Below are 24,255 nucleotides of genomic sequence, written 5' to 3' on the forward strand. Positions count from 1 at the left end.
TTCATAGCGGCCATGGAATAGTGGCGTCGACGCTGTAAAAAATGTGTAGTGCTGCAGGGAGATTGCCGGCCGGTATGGCCGAGAGGTCCTAGGCGCTTCAGCCTGGAACCGCGCGACCGCTACGGTCGCAGGTTCGAATCCTGCCTCGGGCATGGATGTGTGTGATGTTGTCCTTAGGTTAGTTAGGTTTAAGTGGTTCTAAGTTCTAGGGGACTGATGACCTCAGATGTTAAGTCACATAGTGCTCAGAGCGATTTTTTGAGCTGCAGGGAGATAACATCGAGAAGTGACGCAAGCTTCACAGTTTTCTTGTGATTATTCTGTGAGGAAAAAAAAGGTGTTATATTTTGAACGCACCTCGTAGATGTAAAATGGCTACTGGCACTTCCCGGCCATTCCTAGGCGTCGTTTAATTTTCGCCAGGTCTGTGACAACGAGAGTTTACCGAACTCGAAGGATTTCCTAACCAGGTGAGCTGCTTATCAGCTACCGCAGTAAACTGATGGAGTTACTTCCAACAAGAAAACATTAAGACTAAGTGTCTCCAAACAGAGAAACATTTTTTAGATGCGTGTCAGAAATTTTAATTTTGCTCGGGCTGCCATCTTTCACGCGGAGCAGATGACTGGATCGTAGGCAACACGCAATGCATACACGCGCCGCAGAATGCGTACGCCCTCCCGCCTCTGAGATGCGCAACCATAGAGCATGTATAGCTATGGAGTGAGCGTATCTTAATGTGCACGTTCTCAACATCAAACCGGGCTAGTCACGTGATTTTGGGACGACCCTGCTTGTCTACAATTTGAGGCAATAGCGAAACTTAAAGATTATGCGTATTCACCTTGTTTTATATACATTGTTGGATGTTTGATTATTGAATATTACACGAATTCGCCTTGTTTTATATACGTTTGTTTTATGTACGTTGTTGCACGTTTGAATATTAGTAACATCTATGATACAATATTGTCTTTACGACGAATGTAAAGAGAAGTATGTGAAAGGAGGACCAGTTACTTTTCACAGGTGTGTATGAGAAATGCATAACTATGAATGTCAAATTGATATGAGGCGCTTTATATGTTAAAAAAATCGAGACACGGGATTTTTTATAGTATTGTTTTGTTGAGATACTTTTTGCGACTTCATGGCTTAGTGTTTACGAGACAAGTGCTTCATAAATTTGCAAGTGTGTTTGAGTAAACCGCCAGTCAGTGTATGCATACTGGTGTCATGTTCATATGCAGACAAAATTTATACGTGACTGGTTAATTTCCTCCAATTTATGCGGATTCTCAAACCCTTGTGCGAAACAGTTTCGTAGACACTGTCATTGTAACATTGTTAATGAGAACAGAGATTCCACAATATGAAAAAGTGCATTAGAAAACTTAAAAACAAAATATTGTTGGCTGTCACTTCCTATCTCGATACCGAAGAAAAGTAAAAAAACTAAAAAATGAATTATGATACTGCAGTGAAAAAGCACAAAATGTATTGCTCCTCACATCTTTCAGCTAACTTCAGTTCCTGCTATCAAATTGTGAAAATCTCTGTTAAACGCGTAATCAGAGTTTCACGGTACTTCTGAAGGTGATCTAACCGTAGCAGCGAATTAGTAAGACTCAAAATATGCTAAGCGCTACACGGATTAAAATCCGCCGTCCCAAAATCATGTGACTTGAGATGCAGATGTTGCGGACAGAACTGTTGTTCTACAGATCCGAATGCTCACTGCATAGGTATTTATATTCTGAGAATAACCAATCCAAAAGAACACCTAGAGCGCTGGGAAGTGTCAGTGAACATTTAGTCTCCAACAAATGTTGTTACCCATAACGTGATCTATCACCCCTATACATTTGTCGCGGTCCCGGGTTCGATTCCCGGCCGAGTTGGGGATTTTTCTCTGCCTGGGGGCTGGGTGTTTGTGTTATCCTAATCATTTCATCATCATCATTCGTGACAGTGGCTACATTGAGCTGTGAAAAAAATTGGAGTGTGTAAAAGTTGGGACTTTGTACGGGCGCTGATGACCGCGCAGCTGAGCGTCCCACAAACCAATCACCACCACCACCTGGCCTCTGATTTGTGTACGCGATGATGGCGCTCGATGGCGACCCAGATGGTAACCATCGGATTAACATCAGCCGAATTTTGTGGGCAAGTCACTAACGTTATATCACTATCATGCTCCTCGAATCACTGTAGCACGACTCTGGCTTCGAGACACGGACAGTTATACTGCTGAAAGATGACATCGTCTTCAGGGAAGACATAAATCATGAATGGACGCGAGATTCTGTGCAAGCGCAGGAGAATGCACATTGTAGCGCAATACTACTCCCACCAGCCTGTGTCTGGGACGCGGTGGACGTTTCGAGGAACCGTTCGCCTGGATGATGGCATTTGTGGAGACGTTCATCGACCTGGTGTAGCAAAAGCGCGAGTCATTTGACGAGTGGTCACGGTTCCACTGATATGCCGTCCAATCACGATGATCCCGAGCCCACTACAATCGTAACTGATGTCGTTGGACCAACATGTAAACACGCAGGGGGTCTTCTGCCGCAAAACATAGTGTTCAACAACGTTTGCTGAATGGTGTGCTCTGAAACACGTGTGCGTCCATAGGCATTGTGCTTTTTCGCCATCTATTCTACTTTACAGAACAGACAAGCCTCCAAACTCCACATTCTGTGTGTGTGCACGTCCAACCACTGAGCAGCTAGTGGTAGTTTCACTGCCCTTTTACTGCTTTCTATAGACACTCACGACAGTACCACATGAACATTGGACCGGCTTCGTTTTTTTGAGATACCCGTTCACAGGGTCTGCGTAATAATACACACACAAAAAAAAACTTTTGCATCATCTTGGTTCCGAGAGTTCCGGAACCTGTACAGAAAACTGGAGTAGAGATCAATGTAAACATCATTTCCGCCCTTTTTATTGTTCATGAAAACCATACATTACATGTTGTACCACCATACAGTGAGAGCTCAGAGGTGGTGGTCCAGATTGCTGTACACACTGGTACCTCTAATGCCCAGCAGCACGTCATCTAGCATTGATGGATGCCTGTATTGGTCGTGGCATACTATCCACAAGTTCATCAAGACACGGTTGGTCCAGATTGTCCCACTCAAGGGCGAATCGGCCTAGATCCCTCAGAGTAGTTGATGGGTAACAGCCCTTTTCAATCTGTTCCAGGCATGCTCGACAGGCTTCATATATGGAGAACATGCCGGCCACTCTAGTCGAGCGATGTCATTGTCCTGAAGGAAGTCATTCACAAGATGTGCAGGATGAAGGCGCGAATTGTCGTCCATGAAGACGAATGCCTCGCTAATATGCTGCCGATATGGTTGCACTATGGGTCGAAAGATGGCATTCACGTATCGTACAGCAGTTACGGCGCCTTCCATGACCACAAGCAGCGCACGTCGGCCCCACATAATACCACCCCAGAACAGCAGGCAACCTCCAGCTTGCTGCACTCGCTGGACAGCGTGTCTAAGGCGTTCAGCCTGGCCGGGTGCCTCCAAACACGTCTCCGACGATTGTCTGGTTGAAGGCATATGCGACACTCATCGGCGAACACAACGTAATGCCAATCCTGAGCGGTCCATTCGGTGTGTTTTAGGGTCCACCTGTACCGCGCTGCATGTTGCAGTGGTTGCAAAGACGGACTTCGCCATGGACGTCGGGAGTAAAGTTGCGCATCATGCAGCCTATTACGCTCAGTTTGAGTCGTAACACGATGTCCTATGACTGCACGAAAAGCATTGTTCAAGATGGTGGCGTTGCTGTCAGGGTTCCTCCTTTGACAAAGTCGCTTATCTTAGTGGATTTCTCCATATGCAGCCAATATCTTCCGTCTCTGCTCGGCTTAAATACTTCCTTACCGCGTCACATGCACACAACGTCACGAGGCGGCATCGAACGCCGCGGTGGGCAGTGAACGTAATGTTTCGGCTTATCAGTGTAGGTGTACAATACTACTCTGATTTCGTATTAGTACGTGCTTTATGTTAGTGTGAATGAGCGTATGTGCGCGTGAATGAAGTCACCTGTCATAGAAAAGGGAAGACGGAAGACTTATTTGGAACTGAATTGTTTTGGTAAAACGGTACGGTAAAATACCACACTTTGGTTATTATTATTATTATTGGTAGTAGTAGTAGTAGTAGTAAAACACACTCTCTCTCTCTCTCTCTCTCTCTGTCTCTCTCCCCTTATTTGCACAAATGTCACGGTTGCTATGGGGTTGTAGGAGGCAGCGACGGAGCGTCGAGCGGCGCGACGCATCGGAAGCAGCCCAAGAGCGGCGACGGCAGCGGCACGAGCAGTGCGGGCAGCAGCGCCGTACAGGACTCTGGCTTCGGCACCGAGACCACCTCCAGCAAGGCCGCCTCCGCAACCACCGTGCTCCCTCCCGCTCACCACCACCAGGTAACCCAGCCGCATGCTGCTGCAGTCTCCCTAAAACTGCCTGTCACTTCACGCTTAGCGCCTTGCAAGTTAAGTCCGATTGCGCTGTCAAAGTTCTTTGATCATTGTTGTTGTTGTTGTGGTCTTCAGTTCTGAGACTGGTTTGATGCAGCTCTCCATGCTACTCTATCCTGTGCAAGCTTCTTCATCTCCCAGTACCTACTGCAGCCTACATCCTTCTGAATCTGCTTAGTGTATTCATCTCTTGGTCTCCCTCTACGATTTTTACTCTCCACGCTGCCCTCCAGTACTAAATTGGTGATCCCTTGATGCCTCAGAACATGTCCTACCAACCTATCCCTTCTTCTAGTGAAGTTGTGCCACAAACTCCTCTTCTCCCAATTCTATTAATACCTCCTCGTTACCTATGTGATCTACCCATTTAATCTTCAACATTCTTCTGTAGCACCACATTTCAAAAGCTTCTATTCTCTTCTTGTCCAAACTATTTATCATCCATGTTTCACTTCCATACATGGCTACACTCCATACAAATACTTTCAGAAACGACTTCCTGACACTTAAATCTATACTAGGTGTTAACAAATTTCTCTTCTTCAGAAACCTTTTCCTTGCCGTTGCCAGTCTACATTTTATATCCTCTCTACTTCGACCATCATCAGTTATTTTGCTCCCCAAATAGCAAAACTCCTTTACTACTTTAAGTGTCTCATTTCCTAATCTAATTTCCTCAGCATCACCCAACGTAATTCGACTACATTCCATTATCCTCGTTTTGCTTTTGTTGATGTTCATCTTCTATACTCCTTTCAAGACACTGTCCATTCCGTTCAACTGCTCTTCCAAGTCCTTTGCTGTCTCTGACAGAATTACAATGTCATCGGCGAACCTCAAAGTTTTTATTTCTTCTCCACGGATTTTAATACCTACTCTGAACTTTTCTTTTGTTTCCTTTACTGTTTGCTCAATATACAGATTGAATAGCATCGGGGAGAGGTTACAACCCTGTCTCACTCCCTTCCCAACCACTGCTTTCCTTTCGTGTCCCTCGACTCTTATAACTGCCATCTGGTTTCTGTACAAATTGTAAATAGCCTTTCGCGCCCTGTATTTTACCCCTGCCACTTTCAGAATTTGAAAGAGAATATCCCAGTCAACATCGTCAAAAGCTTTCTCTAAATCTACAAATGCTAGAGACGTAGGTTTGCCTTTCTTTAATCTTTCTTCTAAGATAAGTCGTAGGGTCAGTATTGCCTCACGTGTTCCAACATTTCTATGGAATGCAAACTGATCTTCCCCGAGGTCGGCTTCTACCAGTTTTTTCTATTCGTCTGTAAAGAATTCGCGTTAGTATTATGCAGCTGTGAGTTATTTAACTGATAGTTGGGTAATTTTCACATCTGTCAACACCTGCTTTCTTTGGGATTGGAATTATTATATTCTTCTTGAAGTCTGAGGGTAGTGTTTTGTCAGGACTGGCTCTCCCAAGGCTGTCACTAGTTCTAATGGAATGTTGTCTACTCCCGGGGCCTTGTTTGGACTGAGGTCTTTCAGTGCTCTGTCAGACTCTTCACGCAGTATCATATTTCCCATTTCATCTTCATCTACCTCCTCTTACATTTCCATAATATTGTCCTCAAGAACATATACGAGGTGTATCAGAAACGTAATGAGACTGACAACACTGCGAGCGATCTGGCAACACTGTGTTGTTCTACCTGTGTTGTGACTGAGCTAGGTGGCGCAGTGGCTAGCACATTGGACTCGCATTCGGGAGTACGACGGTTCAATCCCGCGTCCGGCCGTCTTGATTTAGGTTTTCCGTGATTTCCCTAAATCGCTCCAGGCAAATGCCGGCATGGTTCCTTGAAAGGGCACGGCCGACTTCCTTCTCCATCCTTCCATAATCCGATGTAATTTATTGCGAATACATAGAAAGAAGTATTCTTTATTGTATGATTATATGATAGTGGAACAAACACTGGTAGCAGTTACTTCTGTAAAAGATCTGGGAGTATGCGTGCGGAACTATTCGAAGTGGAATGATCATATAAAATTTATTGTTGGTAAGGCGGGTGCCAGGTTGAGATTCATTGGGAGAGTCCTTAGAAAACGTAGTCCATCAACAAAGGAGGTGGCGTACAAAACACTCGCTCGACCTATATTTGAGTATTGCTCATCAGTGTGGGATCCGTACCAGATCGGGTTGACGGAGGAGATAGAGAAGATCCAAAGAAGAGCGGCGCGTTTCATCACAGGGTTATTTGGTAAGCGTGATAGCGTTACGGAGATGTTTAGCAAACTCCGGTGGCAGACTCTGCAAGAGAGGCGCTCTGCATCGCGATGTAGCTTGCTGTCCAGGTTTCGAGAGGGTGCGTTTCTGGATGACGTATCGAATATATTGCCTCCCCCTACTTACACCTCCCGAGGAGATCACGAATGTAAAATTAGAGAGATTCGAGCGCGCACGGAGGCTTTCAGACAGTCATTCTTCCCGCGAACCATACGTGACTGGAACAGAAAAGGGAGGTAATGACAGTGGCACGTAAAGTGCCCTCCGCCACACACCGTAGGGGGGCTTGCGGAGTATAAATGTAGATGTAGATGAGACCGATGACCTCGCTGTCTGGTCTCCTCCTCCAAACAACCCAACCCAACCCCTGTACCTGTGTAGACTGGTGGTACGTGGCTTCCAGATGCTCAGTCCGAGTTTTAGCTCCGTACAGCCATCACATGATGATTGAGACCACCGTCATTGTTGTTGTGTTTCAGTTGCGTGTTACGAAAATGGAACGGCGGAATTTAGAGCAACGTTATGTTATCAACTTTTGTGTTAAACTTGAATCCTTGAGTGTGACCTTTGAAAAGTTGAAACAGGTCTATGGGCAGCACTCCTTATCAAGAGCGCAAGTTTTTCGCTGGCACAGAACGTTTTTGGAAGGCCGAGAACACATTGAAGATGAACCTCGCTCAGCGTGACCTTCAACTTCAAAAACCGACGAGGAGGTAGAACGTGTGCCTGTTCTTGTGAGATCAGACCTACGCGTGTCAATAAGGATGATGGCTGACCTGTTGAACTCTTTCACCGTCAAATTTTGACCGTAGATTTGCACGTGCGATAGATTTGTGCCAAAATGGTGCCGAAAAACCTCACAACTGAGCAGAAGGACAGTCGAAAAAGGGTGTGCATTGATCTTCTTGAGAGGACTTCCAGTGACCACGAATGGTCCTGTCGTGTGATCGCAGGTGATGAATCCTGGCTTTCTGAGTACGATCCTGAGACAAAGCGGCAAAGTGAGGAGTGGCATACTGAGACATCTCCTCCACCGAAATCAGCTCGGATGAGCAATTCAAAAATTAAAACAATGTTGATTTGCTTCTTTGGCAGCAGGGGTATCGTGCATAAAGGGTTTGTTCCTCCAGAACAAACTGTTAACGAAAATTTTTTTTTTTTACAAAGATGTCCTTCAAAGGCTCAGGAAAAGGGTTAATCGAGTGAGACCCGACATCGCAGACAAATGGATATTTCGTTATGACAACACCACACGTCAAACGGCCTCTTCCATCGCGGAATGTTTGACCTCAAAAGGCATTGCTGTTGTTCCACAGCCCTCCTACTCGCCTGATATGAGACCTTGTGACGTTTTTCCGTGCCAAAAATTGAAAAATGTCGTAAAACGACATAATTTTGGGACTCCGGAGTACATTCAAAATAATTTGAACGACATGTTAAAGACCCTACCAGTTGAAGACTTTCAGCGCTGCTGTCAACTACTTTGACGGTTCAGATCCCTGTCCGGCCATCCAGATTTAGATTTTCCGTAATTGTCCTAAATTTCTCCGGGAAAATGCCGGAGTGGTTCCTTTGAAAGTGCGCGGCCGATATCCTCCTCCATACTTCGGTAACCCGTGCTTCTGTTCCGTCTCTAATGACCTCGCAGTCGTCGGGACGTAAAAACCTTATCCCTTCCTCCGACAAACGCCAAGTAAGAAGCGGTTTTAGTCAGAGTATCACCACCCTGCATCTACACCGGGATCACTCATGGTACTATCATTATGAAGGACATCACCTCTCATTCTTGGAGCGTTACGAGGACGATTGAAATACCAGTGCCTATAAAAACTAACAGTGGTTTTACTAAAATCGTAATCTTTATTAGCATATTCTCCGTAGAGCTCGATGTAGTATAAACATCATTTTCTAACTTATTTCATCATTTAAGAGATACAATTCCTCGATTTTATCAAAGTTTTAACTTATTGTTGTTGTTCTTGTTGTTTACAGCCCAAAGACTGGTTTGATGCAGCTCTCCTTACTACTCTATCTCGTGCGAGCCTCATCATCTCCTACTAACTACTGCAGCCTACATATTTCTGAATCTGCCTGCGAACTCATCCCTTGCTCTCCCCCTACTACTTCTACCACCCACACTTCCTTCCAACACTAAATTCGTGATCGCTTGATGTCTCAGAATGTGTCCTATCAACCGATTCCTTCTTTTGGTCAAGTTGTGCCACAGATTCCTTGTCTCTCCAATTATATTCAGTACCTCCTCATCAGTTACGTGATCGACCCATCTAATCTTCAGAATTGTTCTGTAGCACCACACTGCAAAAGCTTCTAGTTTCTTCTTGTTTAAACTGTTATTGTCCATGTTTACCTCCATACATGGCTACACTCCAGACTAATACCTTCCGAAAAGACTTCCTATCACTCAAATCTGTATTCGATGTTAATAACTTTATCGTCTTCAGAAGTGCTTTTCTTCGCATTGCCAGTCTACATTTTATAACCTCTCTACTTCGGCCATCATCAGTTTTACTGCCCAAATAGCAAAATCATCTACTACTTTGTCTCATTTCCTAATCTAATTCCCTTAGCATTCGACTACATTACATTATCTTTGTTTCGCTTTTGTTGATGTTCATCTTATATTCTCCTTTCAAGATACTGTCCATTCCGTTCAAAAGCTCTTCCACGTCCTTTGCTGTCTATGACAGAAATACAATGTCATCGGCAGAACTCTACGTTTTTATTTTTTCTTCCTGAACTTTACTTCCAACTTTTCTTTTGTTTCCTTTACTGTTTGCTCAGTTTACTGATTGAATAACATCGGCTATAGATCACAGCCCTGTCTCACTCCCTTCTCAGCCACTGCTTCCCTTTCATGCCCCTCGACCATTAAACTGCCGTCTGGCTTCTGTACAACTTGTAATTAGTGGTTCACTCCATGTATTTTATCCTTGCTATGTTCAGAATTTCAAACAGCGTATTCCCGTCAACACTGCCAAAAGCTCACTCTAAGTCCACAAATGCTGTAAATATAGGTTTCCTCTTTCCCTAACCTATATTGTAAGCCGTAGGTTCAGTATTGCCTCACGTGTTCCCACATTTCTCCGAAATCGAAACTGATCTTCCCCGAACTCTGCTTCTACCAGTTTTTCCATTCCTCTTTTCCATTATTTAATTTAGAAGATGTATTTACAATTTTCTGCGTAATATTACGACGACTGACCTAATCGTCTTCCTCAGGTCTCACGAGCGATGAATTTAGGGGTACTTCGGTTACTCCAGACCGACTGTTTTCACTATCGTTTCATGTCGTCGTCGTCATGTTCATGCGCTGCTGGAAAAAGGCTCTTCCATACTTACTCACCCTTATGAATCCGAATGTTTCCTGGTTGTTGCCTGGTGTCGTTTACCTACTTCGTCACCCAGGTAGTTTCGTATCGTGGAACGCATGCAGATAAGTTCCTTCCCTGAATTTATCTAGACACTAGCGTTTGCCACATCATTTCTGTTCCAGTTTTGTAACAACTGCGACAGCATCGCAGATTCATGTCTTTACCGTCGCCGTCTTACTTCTGTTCCACTCCCTTATTGTCGTCCCAAATTGCTTCTATCCGTTATCCGATGTTAACTGACCGGTTTGCACACTTACGATACCTATCTCATTGCCGTAGATTAGAAGCATCTGTACGTGGAGAAGCATCTGTTCTCTTTTCAGGCACACTGGAAACTTAATTTCTGAATGCTGTGTTCTATTCTCCAAATGAAATGCAAGGAGATTTTTTTCTTTTGTTTGTTTATTGCTGTATCAATCGCTTGTGAGTACGCTAATTGATTAACTTTCATATTCGCTTGAATAAATTTTGATTCAGCTATTACTAATGGCTCAGTTCCTGTACACCACCAGTTAGTCTTTCGTAATGAGTTACCCAATTAACCTGTTACTTTGTAACTGTATCCATTTTCTCCTTCCCTTTTCTGCCTTTCATTTTATTAAATTTTTTGTTTCAACCTTTTTGACATCAATGAATTTCCTATAAAGTGTTTATCCATACTCATTATTTCCTCCTGTAACGTCGTTTACAATACGCAGATGGCAAACTATGTAGTGTCGATTTCGAAGACCAGTTTGTTTTTTGCACAGTAAAAGTCTAATGACTTTTTAAGCCACGTTAGCATTTTGTTAAAACATCTTACATACTACCGAGGAGAGGCTGCTGGTACAATATACTGATGTATTGGTTAAGACATAGGACTTAAATTTGCGGGGTTCAGTTCCCCATCCAACCTTTCAGATTTAGTTTTTCTATGGTTGCCATAAGTCGGTGAAGGTGGTACGCAGGATGGTTTATTTGTAAGGGCAGGGACGACTTCTTTCCCCGTTCTTGTACGGTCCGAGCTTGTGCCCCGTGTCTAATGAGCTCGTTGTTGATGTGAAGTGAAACCCTAACTTTCTTTCCTTTTAATTAACTGGTTAGCTTTTGGCGTCGTCTAGTCTTCTTTCGTGTTATCGCGTCTGGTCAGAAATACGTGAAGACTATTCAGGAAGTGTGCTGCAGACAAGGTTATGTCACGTATTCCGTAGAGCACACAGGTAGCGCTCACAGTCCAGTTAAACAGTAACCGAGAACAGATGGGACACCCGATGGAACTCATGGACTTCGGATATAATCGGACGACTGGGTACCACTGGCATAAGAGATAACGATCTTCATGAAACCTTTGCAGGACGATTATTTCCCGAATTACCACGAAGCAAACCGCCCAACATTAACTGGAGGATCCCAGAATGTTACTTTCGGAAAAGCCCATGCGTTGAGAGAACTTTTCTGAGAACATAAGTAATTCCTAATCACGCAGCTGGTTTTTAGGTAAATTTGTTGCGCTTTTGCAATACATTTTCTGTAAATTTTTCGGCCTTACCATCTGCAGTTCGTCGTCCTTCTTTACATTGTGCTTTTGTGCTGCGCTTTCTCATTATTGTTCGTGATTTTTTTAATTTAATTACTTTTTCCCTTCCGCGTGCTTGTACCTGCGAATGTTCTTTGCCGGGAAGTTTACTGCGTACTGTACTACGTTTCCGACACACAGCGTCAGACATACCTAGTTCGCCTTAATGTTCCTCCAGGTTAAACTAGAATTCCTCTTAGAACAGACGAGTCAGTCAATGCTGGAAGTTTGAGTAACGGAAAGTGCGTCAGACATTCGTTATCAGCAAGTTGCTTACACGTTCCACAGATATCGAGAACTAGAGGAAACTTGTGTGTAACTACACTGTTACCTTTTAGAAGCGTACTAGCTTTACCTCCACAGTAGATTTTAATAAGTTATGTTCCAGCGTCTTTCAGTTCCATCTGAAACGAAGTCGTAAGTTATGAAGATTTATTTTTGTTGTATCGTAATTGTGGATGTACCTGTGGTTTCAGATGGCAATAGTCCGCAGCTCGTAATCTAGTGGCTAGCTTTGCTGTCTCTGGATCACTGGGTACCCGGTTTGATTCCCGACCGGGTTGGGGATTTTCTCTGCCCGGGGACTGGGTGTTTGTTCTCCTCATCATTTCAGCATCATCATCGTCATCACCATCATCATCAAATGGCAATACGTACGACAATTGTCTCCTTGTTTATCTGACGTGTACTGCACAGTCCCTTTCTCTTCCACGCATCCCTTTGAGCTTCCTGAAAAACGTACGCCATAATCTCGTGTTTCGAAAGGTGTTATCCGTATCTGTTCTGGTTGCCAATACGGGGAGTAGTAGTCCAATGTCTTGGCCCTATTTCTGCTTTGTAATAATTCATTGTCGGAGGCTTCTAATTATAAAATAAAATTGTATTAATTTTAATCTCCAAACACATTTAGACACCTTGTGTGACCTTTGTTTAAGAACATGATCTTTTTTTTCCCAAGACGGAAAGTGTCACTTACAGGATAAATACCGTGTTCCCGAGAGACTTTGTCGTGACTGTTTATAGCTTCTCTTGCCTTCTCTAATGTAAGCTATCCAGAGCTATAGCAATTGAGACTTCCTGACGAGAAAGGTAAAACTGTGTGCCGGACTGGGGCTCTTCGGATCCGGAAGCTTGCCTTTTGCGGGTAATGATTGTACCGAACTAGCTACCCAGACAGGACTCATTCCACTGCAGAGTAAGAAGTACCTACTGAAAACAGTCCCCGAGGCTGTGAATAATATATTTGTTAGCAGTATCCGTGTTATCGGTAGTACTAGTTCAGCAAAGTATGCCCGGAAACTTCGGTGAAACGTGGAAGACAGGAAAGGGGTACGAGGTGGGTCGTGAGTCGGAGTATAATATGACAGCTCTGCTGACTGACCCTGGTGCGGTACTGGAGTGTGTTGTCATTTCTTCGGAGTCTGAGGCACTTCAGGAAGTTTATTGCTTTCACCTTTGATGGTTTCGCCAACTCACAGACGAACTATCGTCTTTCAACCTAACATAGATCTCGTCGGAAGAATGAGCAAACCAATTTGAAACTGGTAAAAGCGAAACGAATTATCATAAAAATGTGACTCGTTGCAGTTTTTTCACCCTTTCAACATACGTTAAAACTAACTCGTTTTAAAACGTATCGTAGACTACAGCACGCTGCGCTGCATTGCTAAAGAGGAAACAATTTCTTAGTGTCGCAGCAAGAGAGCTAGGCTGCACAGAATTGTGTCTCCGCAGAAGTGTCACTCCGCACAAGTGTTCAAACCCCCCTTAAGTCGTACCTGGGTAGCTCAGTCGGTAAGAGCACTACCCACGAAAGGCACGGTTCCAAGTTCCAGTCCCGGTCCGGCAAACAGTTTCAACCTTCCAAGAAGTTCCAGAACCCCCTCTGCAGAGAGAATAAGTCTTTCTGCAAGGTAGCCTAACTCTGATTTCATGTTTGTAATAAGGGTGGTGCGAATCGTAACAAAAGGTTTCCAAATCTGCTCTTCTGATGTCTTTTCAGACATCAGGAGTCTTGTAGATTTGCTTGATTTGTGGCCCTCTCCGCCCATGGTATATCCAGGGGTCTGCCTTAGCTCTCCACTGTGTTGTTAAGAGTAACAAAGAATCTTGAAGGCATCTATAAGGGGGCAGTCAAATGAAAATTAGACAAATGGAAAAAAGTAAGTAACCTGTTTACTATTTGAAAAGTAAGAGCCGTAACTGTTAATACATCATACTGTCACACAATACGCTCAGTGCCTCAATGGAAAAATGGTGACGTACGTATCATTGTACCCAGGCATGCACATCGACGGCTACGAATGTCTTTCTGTAAGACTCCAAAAATATGGGAATCGCATGGGGAGAAATCGAGACTGTGTGAAGGGCTTCCCAGCGAAACTTCTGCAGCGTAATCCAAACAAGTTTGGAAAAACGTGGGCCCGTACACATGTTGCCAAGATTGTTTCGACGAGGCTGTAGCAGTTTTGTTGGAAAGCCCGTATACTTCCTCCGTACAGTCTCCATATCTCATCACGCATTTTTGGAACCCACAAGAGAGACATTGGTGGACGTCGAATTGCTTCGGACGAAGAGGTGCTCTCCAGGGCATAATCATGATTCCGTAGGCAACCGCAAACATTTTTCTACGAAGGGGTCGACCGTCTTGTCTCACAGTGTAATAAATGTATTAACAGTTACAGCGATTACTTTTATATTAATAAACAGTTTACATACTTTTTTCGATCTGCCTCGTTTCCGCTCGACTGCTCTTCATAGTTGCGTTTAGAGTTTCACTTAGAATACGGTACTGCTGTCTTTCATACACTGAGCTGACAAAAGTCACGGGATACCTCGTAATGTCGTGTTGGACCTCCTGTTGCCCGGCATGGTGCAGCAACCCGAGGTGGTATGGACTCAACAAGTCATTGTAAGTCTCCTGCAGAAATTTTGAGCCAAGCTGCCTCTGTAACGTCCATAATAGCGAAAGTGTTGCCGGTGCAGGACTTTGTGCACAAACTGACCTCTCGATTTGTCGCATACATGATCGATGGGATTCATATGGGGCGATCTGGGTGGCCAAATCATTCGTTCGAATTGTCCAGAATGTTCTCTAAACCAGTCACGTGCAGTAATGGCCCAGTACATGTAACAATGTCATCCATAAGAATTCCATCGTTGTTTGGTAACATGAAGTCCATGAATGGCTGCAACTGGTCTCAAAGTAGCCGACACAACCATTTCCAGTCAGTAATCAGTTCATTCCAGGTAAACACAGCCCACACCATTATGGAGCATCACCAGTGCCTTGCTGATAAATTAGGTCCATGGGTTCGTGGGGTTTGCGCCACATTCGATCCTTACCAGGAGCTCTTACCAACTGAAATCGGGACTCATCTGACTCGGGAACGGTTTTGCAGTCGTCAAGGGTTCAGTCGATATGGTCACAAGCCCAGGAGAGGCGCTGCTGGCGATGTCGTACTGTTAGTAAAGGCACTAGCGTCTGTTCGCTGCCGTAGTCCATTAACGCCAAATTTCGCCACAGGGTCCTAACAGATTGCTTCGTCGTACGTCCCACTTTGGTTTCTGCGGTTATTTCACGCAGCGTTGCTTGTCTTGTGGCAATGACAACTCTACGCCAACGCTGTTCTGCAGGTCGTTAACTGAAGGTCGTCGGTCACTGTGTTGTCCGTGGTGAGAGGTAATGTCCCAAATTTGGCGTTCTCGGCACGCTCTTGACACTGTGGGTCTCGAAATATTGAAGTCCCAAACGATTTCCGAAATGAAGTGACGCATGCGTTCAGATGCAACTACCATTTCGGTTCGAAGTCTGTTATTCACGTCGTGCGCTCATAATCACGTCGGAAACCTTTCCACGTGAACCGCACGAGTACAAATGACAGCTCCTTCAATTCTCTGCACTTTTATGGCTTGCGTACGCGATGCTACCGCCGTCTGTATATATGCATCTCACTATCCCACGACTTTCTTCACGTAACTGCATACTGTTCTACACTACTGGCCATTAAAATTGCTACACCAAGAAGAAATGCAGATGATAAACGGGTATTCATTGGACAAATATATTATACTAGAACTGACATGTGATTACATTTTCACGCAATTTGGGTCCATAGATCCTGAGAAATCAGTACTCAGAACAACCACGTCTGGCCGTAATAACGGCCTTCATACGCCTGGGCTTTGAGTCAAACATAGCTTGGATGGTGTGTACAGGTACAGCTGCCCATGCAGGTTCAACACGATACCACAGTTCATCAAGAGTAGTGACTGGCGTATTGTGACGAGTCAGTTGCTCGGCCACCATTGACCATACGTTTTCAGTTGGTGAGATATCTGGAGAATGTGCTGGCCAGGGCAGCAGTCGAACAGGACCTGTAACATGCGGTCGTGGATTATCCTGCTGAAATGTAGGCTTTCACAAGGATCGAATGAAGGGTAGAGCCACGGGTCGTAACACATCAGAAATGTAACGTCCACTGTTCAAAGTGCCGTCAATGCGAACAAGAGGTGACCGAGACGTGTAACCAATGGCACCCCATACCATGACGCCGGGTGATACGCCAGTATGGCGATGACGAATACACGCTTCCAATGCGCGTTCACCGCGATGTCGCCAAACACGGATGCGACCATCATGATGCTGTAAACAGAACCTGAAAAAATGACGTTTTGCCATTCGAGCACCCAGGTTCGTCGTTGAGTACACCATCGCAGGCGCTCCTGTCTGTGATGCAGCGTCAAGGGTAACCGCAGCCATGGTCTCCGAGCTGACAGTCCATGCTGCTGCAAACGTCGTCGAACTGTTCGTGCAGATGGTTGTTGTCTTGCAAACGTCCCCATCTGTTGACTCACGGATCGAGACGTGGCTGCACGATCCGTTATAGCCATGCGGATAAGACGCCTGTCATCTCGACTGCTAGTGATACGAGGCCGTTGGGATCCAGCACGGCGTTCCGTATTACCCTCCTGAACCCACCGATTCCATATTCTTCTAACAGTCATTGAATCTCGACCAACGCGAGCAGCAATGTCGCGATACGATAAACCGCAATCGCGATAGGCTACAATCCCACCTTTTTGAAAGTCGGAAACGTGATGGTACGCATTTCTCCTCCTTACACGAGGCATCACAACAATGTTTCACCAGGCAACGCCGGTCAACTGCTGTTTGTGTATGAGAAATCGGTTGGAAACTTTCCTCATGCCAGCACGTTGTAGGTGTCGCCACCGGCGCCAACCTTTTGTGAACGCTCTTAAAAGCTAATCATTTGCATATCTCAGCATCTTCTCCTTGTCGGTTAAATTTCGCGTCTGTTGCACGTTTTCGTCGTGGTGTATCAATTTTAATGGCCAGTAGTGTAGTTAGGTGAGGTATACGTCGCTTTTCAAAACAATTACCGTTTCTGTCTTGCGGGCATGTAGCTCAGAAGTAAGGCGAGCTTGCGCAGGACGGAATGCAGTGAAAGTTTCCGTGTGGAGCGGCGTGCCAGCGAGGCGCGAACTTGGGGGCGGTAAGAGCTGGCCGCGCCAGTGATTCAGCGCGGGCGTTATCAGCGGACCGTCACGTCGCCTCTCTCCCTCCTTTCCTCTCCAGCCCCTCCCTACCTTGCCGTGTTGCGGGCCCTCGGCGCCCGCGGCCGGCGGCCTCCGCAGACGCAGACAGCCCGCCCGCTGAGCCGCGATGCGCTATGTCCGCAGGCCAGCTCGTCGTCGGTGGTGGTGGACGAGGCGGAGGACGAGCTGTGGAACCTGCTGGACGTGATCCAGCGCAAGGGCACGCGCCTGCGCGACGAGGTGGCGCAGCTGCAGCAGCGCCTCGCGGGCTCCGCCGCCCCCGCGCCTTCTGCCCCCGCGCCTTCTGCCCCCGCCCACGCCGCCGCCGCCGAGCAGCAGGAGCGGCCGCCCCCGCCACCGACCCCTCGCCCGCGGAGGCCGCTGGGCGCTCTGGACGCCGTGCTCAGCGCGCCCGCGACGCTGCCCAGGGCGCGCCCCGACCCGCGCAAGGTGGCCGCCATCCTGCGAGAGCTGGACCCCGTGGAGCTGCAGAGGCACCTGCTGACCACCACCGCACACAACCAGGTCGGTACCACCTCTCCGTCTTTCTCATCAGCAGGGATTCTGTTCGACAACACCTTCAAATAGCCGCTGAAGCAATATCTATTTACCCAATTTGTTTTTAATTTTGAGATTACATTCGCGATGAATTTCTTAAATGACGTCTTCACCATTTTGTTACGAGGGTCACTCCAAAAGAAATGCGCACTATTTTCGTAAAAATACAGTTTTAATTCTGCATGTGTAGATACATCCTTCCCGCTTGTTTTCAAACTTAGTTCAACCTGTTCCCTTGAGTGGCGCCATCACAGCATGTCTTCAGGATGGCTGTGTAGTGTTGGCAGAAGAGCCAACACCGTGTTACTAGAGGAGGCCGAAATGCACGCGTTTAAGCTCACGCAGGCTGCGCTGAGGACGGAAGGACTATACTGACGTGAGATAATATTATCTGTTCAGATTATAGTAACTGAATATGGCGCCTTGCTAGGTCGTAGCAAATGACGTAACTGAAGGCTATGCTAAACGGTCGTCTCTGCAAATGAGCGTATGTAGTCAGTGAACCATCGCTAGCAAAGTCGGCTGTACAACTGGGGCGAGTGCTAGAGTGTCTCTAGACTAGACCTGCCGTGTGGCGGCGCTCGGTCTGCAATCACCGATAGTGGCGACACGCGGGTCCGACGTATACTAACGGACCGCGGCCGATTTAAAGGCTACCACCTAGCAAGTGTGGTGTCTGGCGGTGACACCACAGGCTCTGCTACACTTGATGTTCGTCAGAAGCAACGTGCTGTCATATAGTTCCTGTGCTGTGAAAACGAGACAGTGGGAAACATTCACAAGGGGTTGAAAAAGGTGTATGGAGATGCTGCTGTCGATCGCAGTACAGTTAGTCGGTGGGCAAGCAGGTTACGTGATGAAAGTGGGCAGGATTGTCCTCGCAGCGGCAGGCCTCGTACTGGACACACTCCAGACAATGTGCTGACAGACAATGTGGTGACTGCTGACAGACGAATCACAGTGAACGAATTGTCACGCTACGTTGGGATAGGGGAAGGAAGTGTTTGCAGAATACTGAAAGTGTTGGCGTTAAAAAAGGTTTGTGCCAGGTGGGTTCCCAGGATGTTGACAGTGGCTCACAAAGAAACAAGAAAAACGGTATGCAGCGAACTTTTGGAACAGTACGGGAATGGTGGAACTGAATTTATTGGAAGAACTGTGACAGGTGATGAAAATGGCTCCATCATTTTCCACCAGAGACGAAGAGGCAATCAATAGAGTGGCATCATGCAAATTAACCCAAGAAAAAAATTCAAAACCGCACTTTCTGCTGGAAAAGTTACGGCTACGGTGTTTTTCGATTCCGAAGGACTCTTGCTTGTGGACATCATGCCAAGTGGAACCACCATAAATTCTGATGGATATGTGACGACACTGAAGAAACTTCAAGCTCGACTGAGTCGTGTTCGCCCACATCGGCAAAAGCAGGATTGTTTGCTGTTGCACGACAATGCACGGCCACGTGTCAGTCAAAAAACCATGGATGCGATCACAAAACTCGAATGGACAACACCTGCCTTACAGTCCTGACCTGGCTCCATGTGACTATAATCTCTTTGGGAAACTGAAAGACACTCTTCGTGGAACAAGGTTTGAAGATGATGACTCTCTTGTGCACGCTGCCATACAGTGGCTCAAACAGGTTGGTCCAGAATGTTACCGTGCGGGTATACAGGCGCTGGTTCCAAGATGGCGTAAGACAGTTGAGAGCGATGGAAATTATGTGGAGAAATGAAAATATTGTTCCTAAAGGATGTATCTACACACTGTAAAACTTTCAAACATGTAGAATAAAAGATGGATTAAAAAAAGGTGTGCATTTCTTTTGGAGTGACCCTCGTAAAATGAAACTATGTAGACCAGAGGCCTTTTAAGTCTCAAACAACGGTGATGTCTATATGCAGACTGAGGTGTCAAATGAAAATTTGTACCAGTGTCAGGAATCGAAACCGGGTCTGCTGCTTATTAGGCAGACCCACTAACCCCTACACCACACTGGCACAGTGGCGATGTGCAACTGCATGTACTACCCTAGCGCGCTTCCCTCCTCAGTGCAAATTTCCATTCACGCCTGAGCCACTGGTATTACCCCTTCATCTTCATCTACATCTACGTGATTACTCTGCTATTCACAATTAAGTGCCTGGCAGAGGGTTCAATGAGCCACCTTCAAGCAGTCTCTCTTTACCGTTCCACTCTCGAATGGCGCGCTGGAATCGTGATGATCATTTCTCCCTATGTAGGTGGGTGCCAACATAATGTTTTTGCAATCGGAGGAGAAAGCTGGTGACTGAAATTTAATGAGAACATCCCGTCGCAACGAAAAACGCCTTTGTTTTAATGATTGTCACTCCACTTGACGTATCGTGTCTGTGGCACTATCTCCCCTATTTCGCGATAATACAAAACGAGCCGTCGTTCTTTGAACTTTTTCGAGGTCATCCGTCAGCCCCACCTGATGCGGATCCCACACCGCACAGCAATACTCCAGAATAGGGCGGACAAGTGTAGTGTGAGCAGTCTCTTTAGTAGATATGTGTAGTAGATCTGTATTCCTAAACTCGAATAGCATTTCCGAGGCTCTCCAACTGTATTGGAATAGCACCTAAGTATCGAGCAAAATTGGGGATCCTGCTGAAAACCCAGGCATAGGTTCCTGCTTGTATACATGTTTCAGACCTGGAAACGTCTCTGGAATCGTTAAGTTTCATTTGATTAAATTACCTGTACCTGGGTTTCAGGCATGATTTCCCGTTTGGTTCGATGCTGAGTCGCTATTCGAATACAGTTATAGGTCCTTTGCAATGCCATTTGGGCTAATGGGGAATACCACTACGTTCAGGCGTGAATGGGAATTTGCATTAGGAGGGAATCGTGCTAGTATATCCGTGCAGTCGTGCAAACCCATTGTGCCAGGGTGGCGTAGTGGTGACCAAATCTCCGTAGTGAGCAGGAGACCCGGATTCGAACCGTGGCGTTGCTACAAATTTTCATTCGTCGCTTCAGTCTGCATATATACGCCTTTGTACTATTTGTTACAATTTTCACAGTTGGGACCTAAAGTCATTTTCAAGTGGGTAGCTACAATCAATTTAAGGCCTGTACACTGAAGTTGGATATTCTACTGACATCAGGCATGCGAGGTCTGGCAAAAAAATAACGGAACTGATTTTGTAGTGGACAAACAGCGCGGGTGGGCCTCACGATGAAACGCTACTCTGCAGAGCCATGTGAAATCTCCTCTATCCATCGAATTTGTCCTTTCAGCTACATGAGCTTAAAACCTGCGCAGCTCCGGAAGGTATAGGGCGGGGGAGGGGGGTTGTTCGCTGGACTGGAGACGGAGCACTGTCACGCCCGTGAAATCGCAGAGACAACACCTAAACATGTCAATCGCAGCAATTTGAGCTGTCCTCTTACGTTCCTGCCTAACCACATTTTCGGAAATCGCAACATACTCGGAAGTAAACAGCCAAATATTCGCGACAAGTAAGAATATGAATTTTATTGTTGCTCGTAGCTGTCTTCCTAGGTTGCTGCCTAACCACACACTCGGAAATGGCGACTTATTCGGAAAAAAGGCAAACATTAGTGACAGACAGGAATACAAATGTCACTGCTGGTCGTTTCACTCTCAGCAATTTCATCTTTCGTTTTCGAGGCACAAAATCGAACCAGCTCATTTCTGAGAGGGCGCTCTTATATGTAAATAACATCGAATATTGCAGAGGATATTTGGATTGCATTCATAACAAAGTCTCAGCTTTATTAAAAATACTAACACGAAGAAAAACTGAATAGAGTACTACACAAATCTACGACCTTAACCACTACGTTACACCAAAGACTTGATACATCGTCAGTGGGCCGTGGCATTGAAACTGCACACTGCAAGTTATATACGACTCAACCAGTACGCAGTTTGTAGGATAGATTTGCACGTCATTCTGACGTCACTTCTCACACCTGCTAGTAGGGGGAAGTGTGAGTGTGTAGGTGGATAAGGTGAGCCGCGCAGACTTTAACCTTTGGTCATTCTCCTGCCGACCCTTCTGTCGGAAGATGGCCTTTTTGTGTCCTACTGTGTATGCGCAGCCCTTCAAAATAATTTTGAAAGAGCTCCAGATTAATGTGGAATTTTGAGTGAAGCTTGGAAAGACTGTCGGACAGAGGCCTATTCTTCATTGAAACAAGGGCACGGTGATGAACGTCTTTCATGCACTCAAGTTTTTGAGTAGTTTAAGCCGTTCGAACAGGGACGAGAAGGGATTGAAGAAAAGTCACATTTAGGGCACCCTCAACCTCAACATCGTGCGAAAACAATTGGCGATTTAATCCGAAAAGAACTTCGTTTGAGTATTCGTGTGGCTGCTGGTATTGTAAGAATTGACAAAGAAACAGTTCGACAGATTTAGATTAACGTTTTCAAATAAGGGAAGTTTGTTCGAAAATGTTGCCCAAGAACCTGTTGCCTGGCAAGTCGTTTTTGGCTTAGCGGGGGACCCCATGTGTTGGAACATCCCTCTACTCATCAGATTTTGCTTCTTGTGACTTCATTCTGTTCTCGAAAGTGAAATTTGCGCTACAAGAAATGGTGTTTGAGATAATTGAAGTCGTGAAAGAAAAGGCGATGGAGACTATGAGCATGCTTTCAATCAACATCATAATTCACAGTGGCACAATTCTGGAAGGGCAAGTCCAGCACGACAGATAGAAATAATTGAAGTCTGATCACCAAATCCACGAGAGAATCACCGACGGGGAAGCAGTACAGGTAATCATAAATAAGCTACAGGTTGTACAGAAAATTCTGGTTAAATCTCATCATGGGTCATCAAACACGGCTCTGAGCAGTGGGAAATTGTCGTGGAGCGGTGTAAGGATCGCGGAGGGGAGTATTTTGAAGGGAATAATGCAGAAGCTATGAAGAAGGAATGGTAGAGCATGTCGTGTCCCTAATCCAGGTGTTTTTGCCAGTCCTCGTATGTGTTTCTCATTACATCTGTGAAAAATGTGGATTGAGAAATAACAAAAGTTGTTCATGTTGTGTGAAAAATGTAGATCTTGGAAATTATTTAAATCCGTTGAAGCTGGTTCCCTCCTGTTTTTGGGCAGTACAGTGCTCGTTACTAACATTTGCAGAAACCACGAATGTAGTTTCAAGAAATTTACGTACCAGTAAAGGGTCCGCACGGGGGCTGAGAGCGGCCGCTTTCGGCAGACGGGGAGCGAGCCAGGCCCGTATCGAATCTGCCTAGTGAAATAACGACGAGGGCTGGTGGGTCGGGCAGCGTGGTTGTGGTTTTTAGGCGGTACGTACATTCAGCTGGGTAAACATTTTAGTAGTACCCACGTCCGGCCTCAGGTACTCACTACGCAAACACTTAACGCTGCTTTCACAGTGACACCGATAACGGTCGTCAGACGACGTCGCCGTAGGTCGGCCGATAACATTTGGTCACAGTGCACCCGATCTCCTCCCTCAGTTCTTGGCGGGATCAAGGAGGTTATGTTAGGCTACAATCTATTCGGTGTATGAAGTAGGTTGTGTATGCTGCTTTCGCTATTAAAAAAATACGGAATGCATTTGAATGAGGTATACCTGTCTCGAAATAACGTGGCAAGTACTGTAAACTCGGTGATCAGTTATTGGAATTATCAGACAAGTTTTACGAGTATGTGAGACGAAGGGAGAAACTTTGTTACATACTCGAGATTATTCGTGGTGACCCTGAAAAGCTAGATTACAAACAACCTGTTTTGCTGAATTTATTTGAAGTATGCAGACCTACGATAATTAACCTCCAGTGATTGTCACTCAGCATAAACATGAAAGATATAAAGTTCAGAATAAGATACTCAGAACATCTCAAGTACTGAAAAGGGCAAAAACATTCAACAAATTTGCAAACGATCTCAGGAGCATAATCACGACACTACTGGCATAAAAAGGTCAATAAGTAGTAGTAATAATTTGTAGACAGCTAAAGCCCAACTACAACAACCCAAAAAAGATGCAGTACAGTAATTTTCAAATTCTAAAGGTGGCAGGGGTAAAATACAGGGAGCGAAAGGCTATTTACAATTTGTACAGAAACCAGATGGCAGTTATAAGAGTCGAGGGACATGAAAGGGAAGCAGTGGTTGGGAAGGGAGTAAGACAGGGTTGTAGCCTCTCCCCGATGTTGTTCAATCTGTATATTGAGCAAGCAGTAAAGGAAACAAAAGAAAAATTCGGAGTAGGTATTAAAATTCATGGAGAAGAAATAAAAACTCTGAGGTTCGCCGATGACATTGTAATTCTGTCAGAGACAGCAAAGGACTTGGAAGAGCAGTTGAATGGAATGGACAGTGTCTTGAAAGGAGGATATAAGATGAACATCAACAAAAGCAAAACAAGGATAATGGAATGTAGTCTAATGAAGTCGGGTGATGCTGAG

General features: G+C 45.5%; 1 protein-coding gene across 1 annotated transcript in view; it reads left to right on the forward strand.

Moving 5' to 3' along the window:
• LOC126237768 (uncharacterized) overlaps positions 1 to 24,255 on the forward strand; it is a 597,386-nt gene that overhangs the window by 542,438 nt on the left and 30,693 nt on the right. Inside the window, exons 4-5 of the mRNA XM_049947751.1 lie at positions 4,280 to 4,458; positions 17,402 to 17,782. Of these exons, the coding sequence (XP_049803708.1) occupies positions 4,280 to 4,458; positions 17,402 to 17,782 (560 nt within the window). The remainder of the gene's footprint in view (positions 1 to 4,279; positions 4,459 to 17,401; positions 17,783 to 24,255) is intronic.

Source organism: Schistocerca nitens, chromosome 1 (assembly GCF_023898315.1).
Source record: "Schistocerca nitens isolate TAMUIC-IGC-003100 chromosome 1, iqSchNite1.1, whole genome shotgun sequence".
Lineage (NCBI taxonomy): Eukaryota > Metazoa > Arthropoda > Insecta > Orthoptera > Acrididae > Schistocerca > Schistocerca nitens.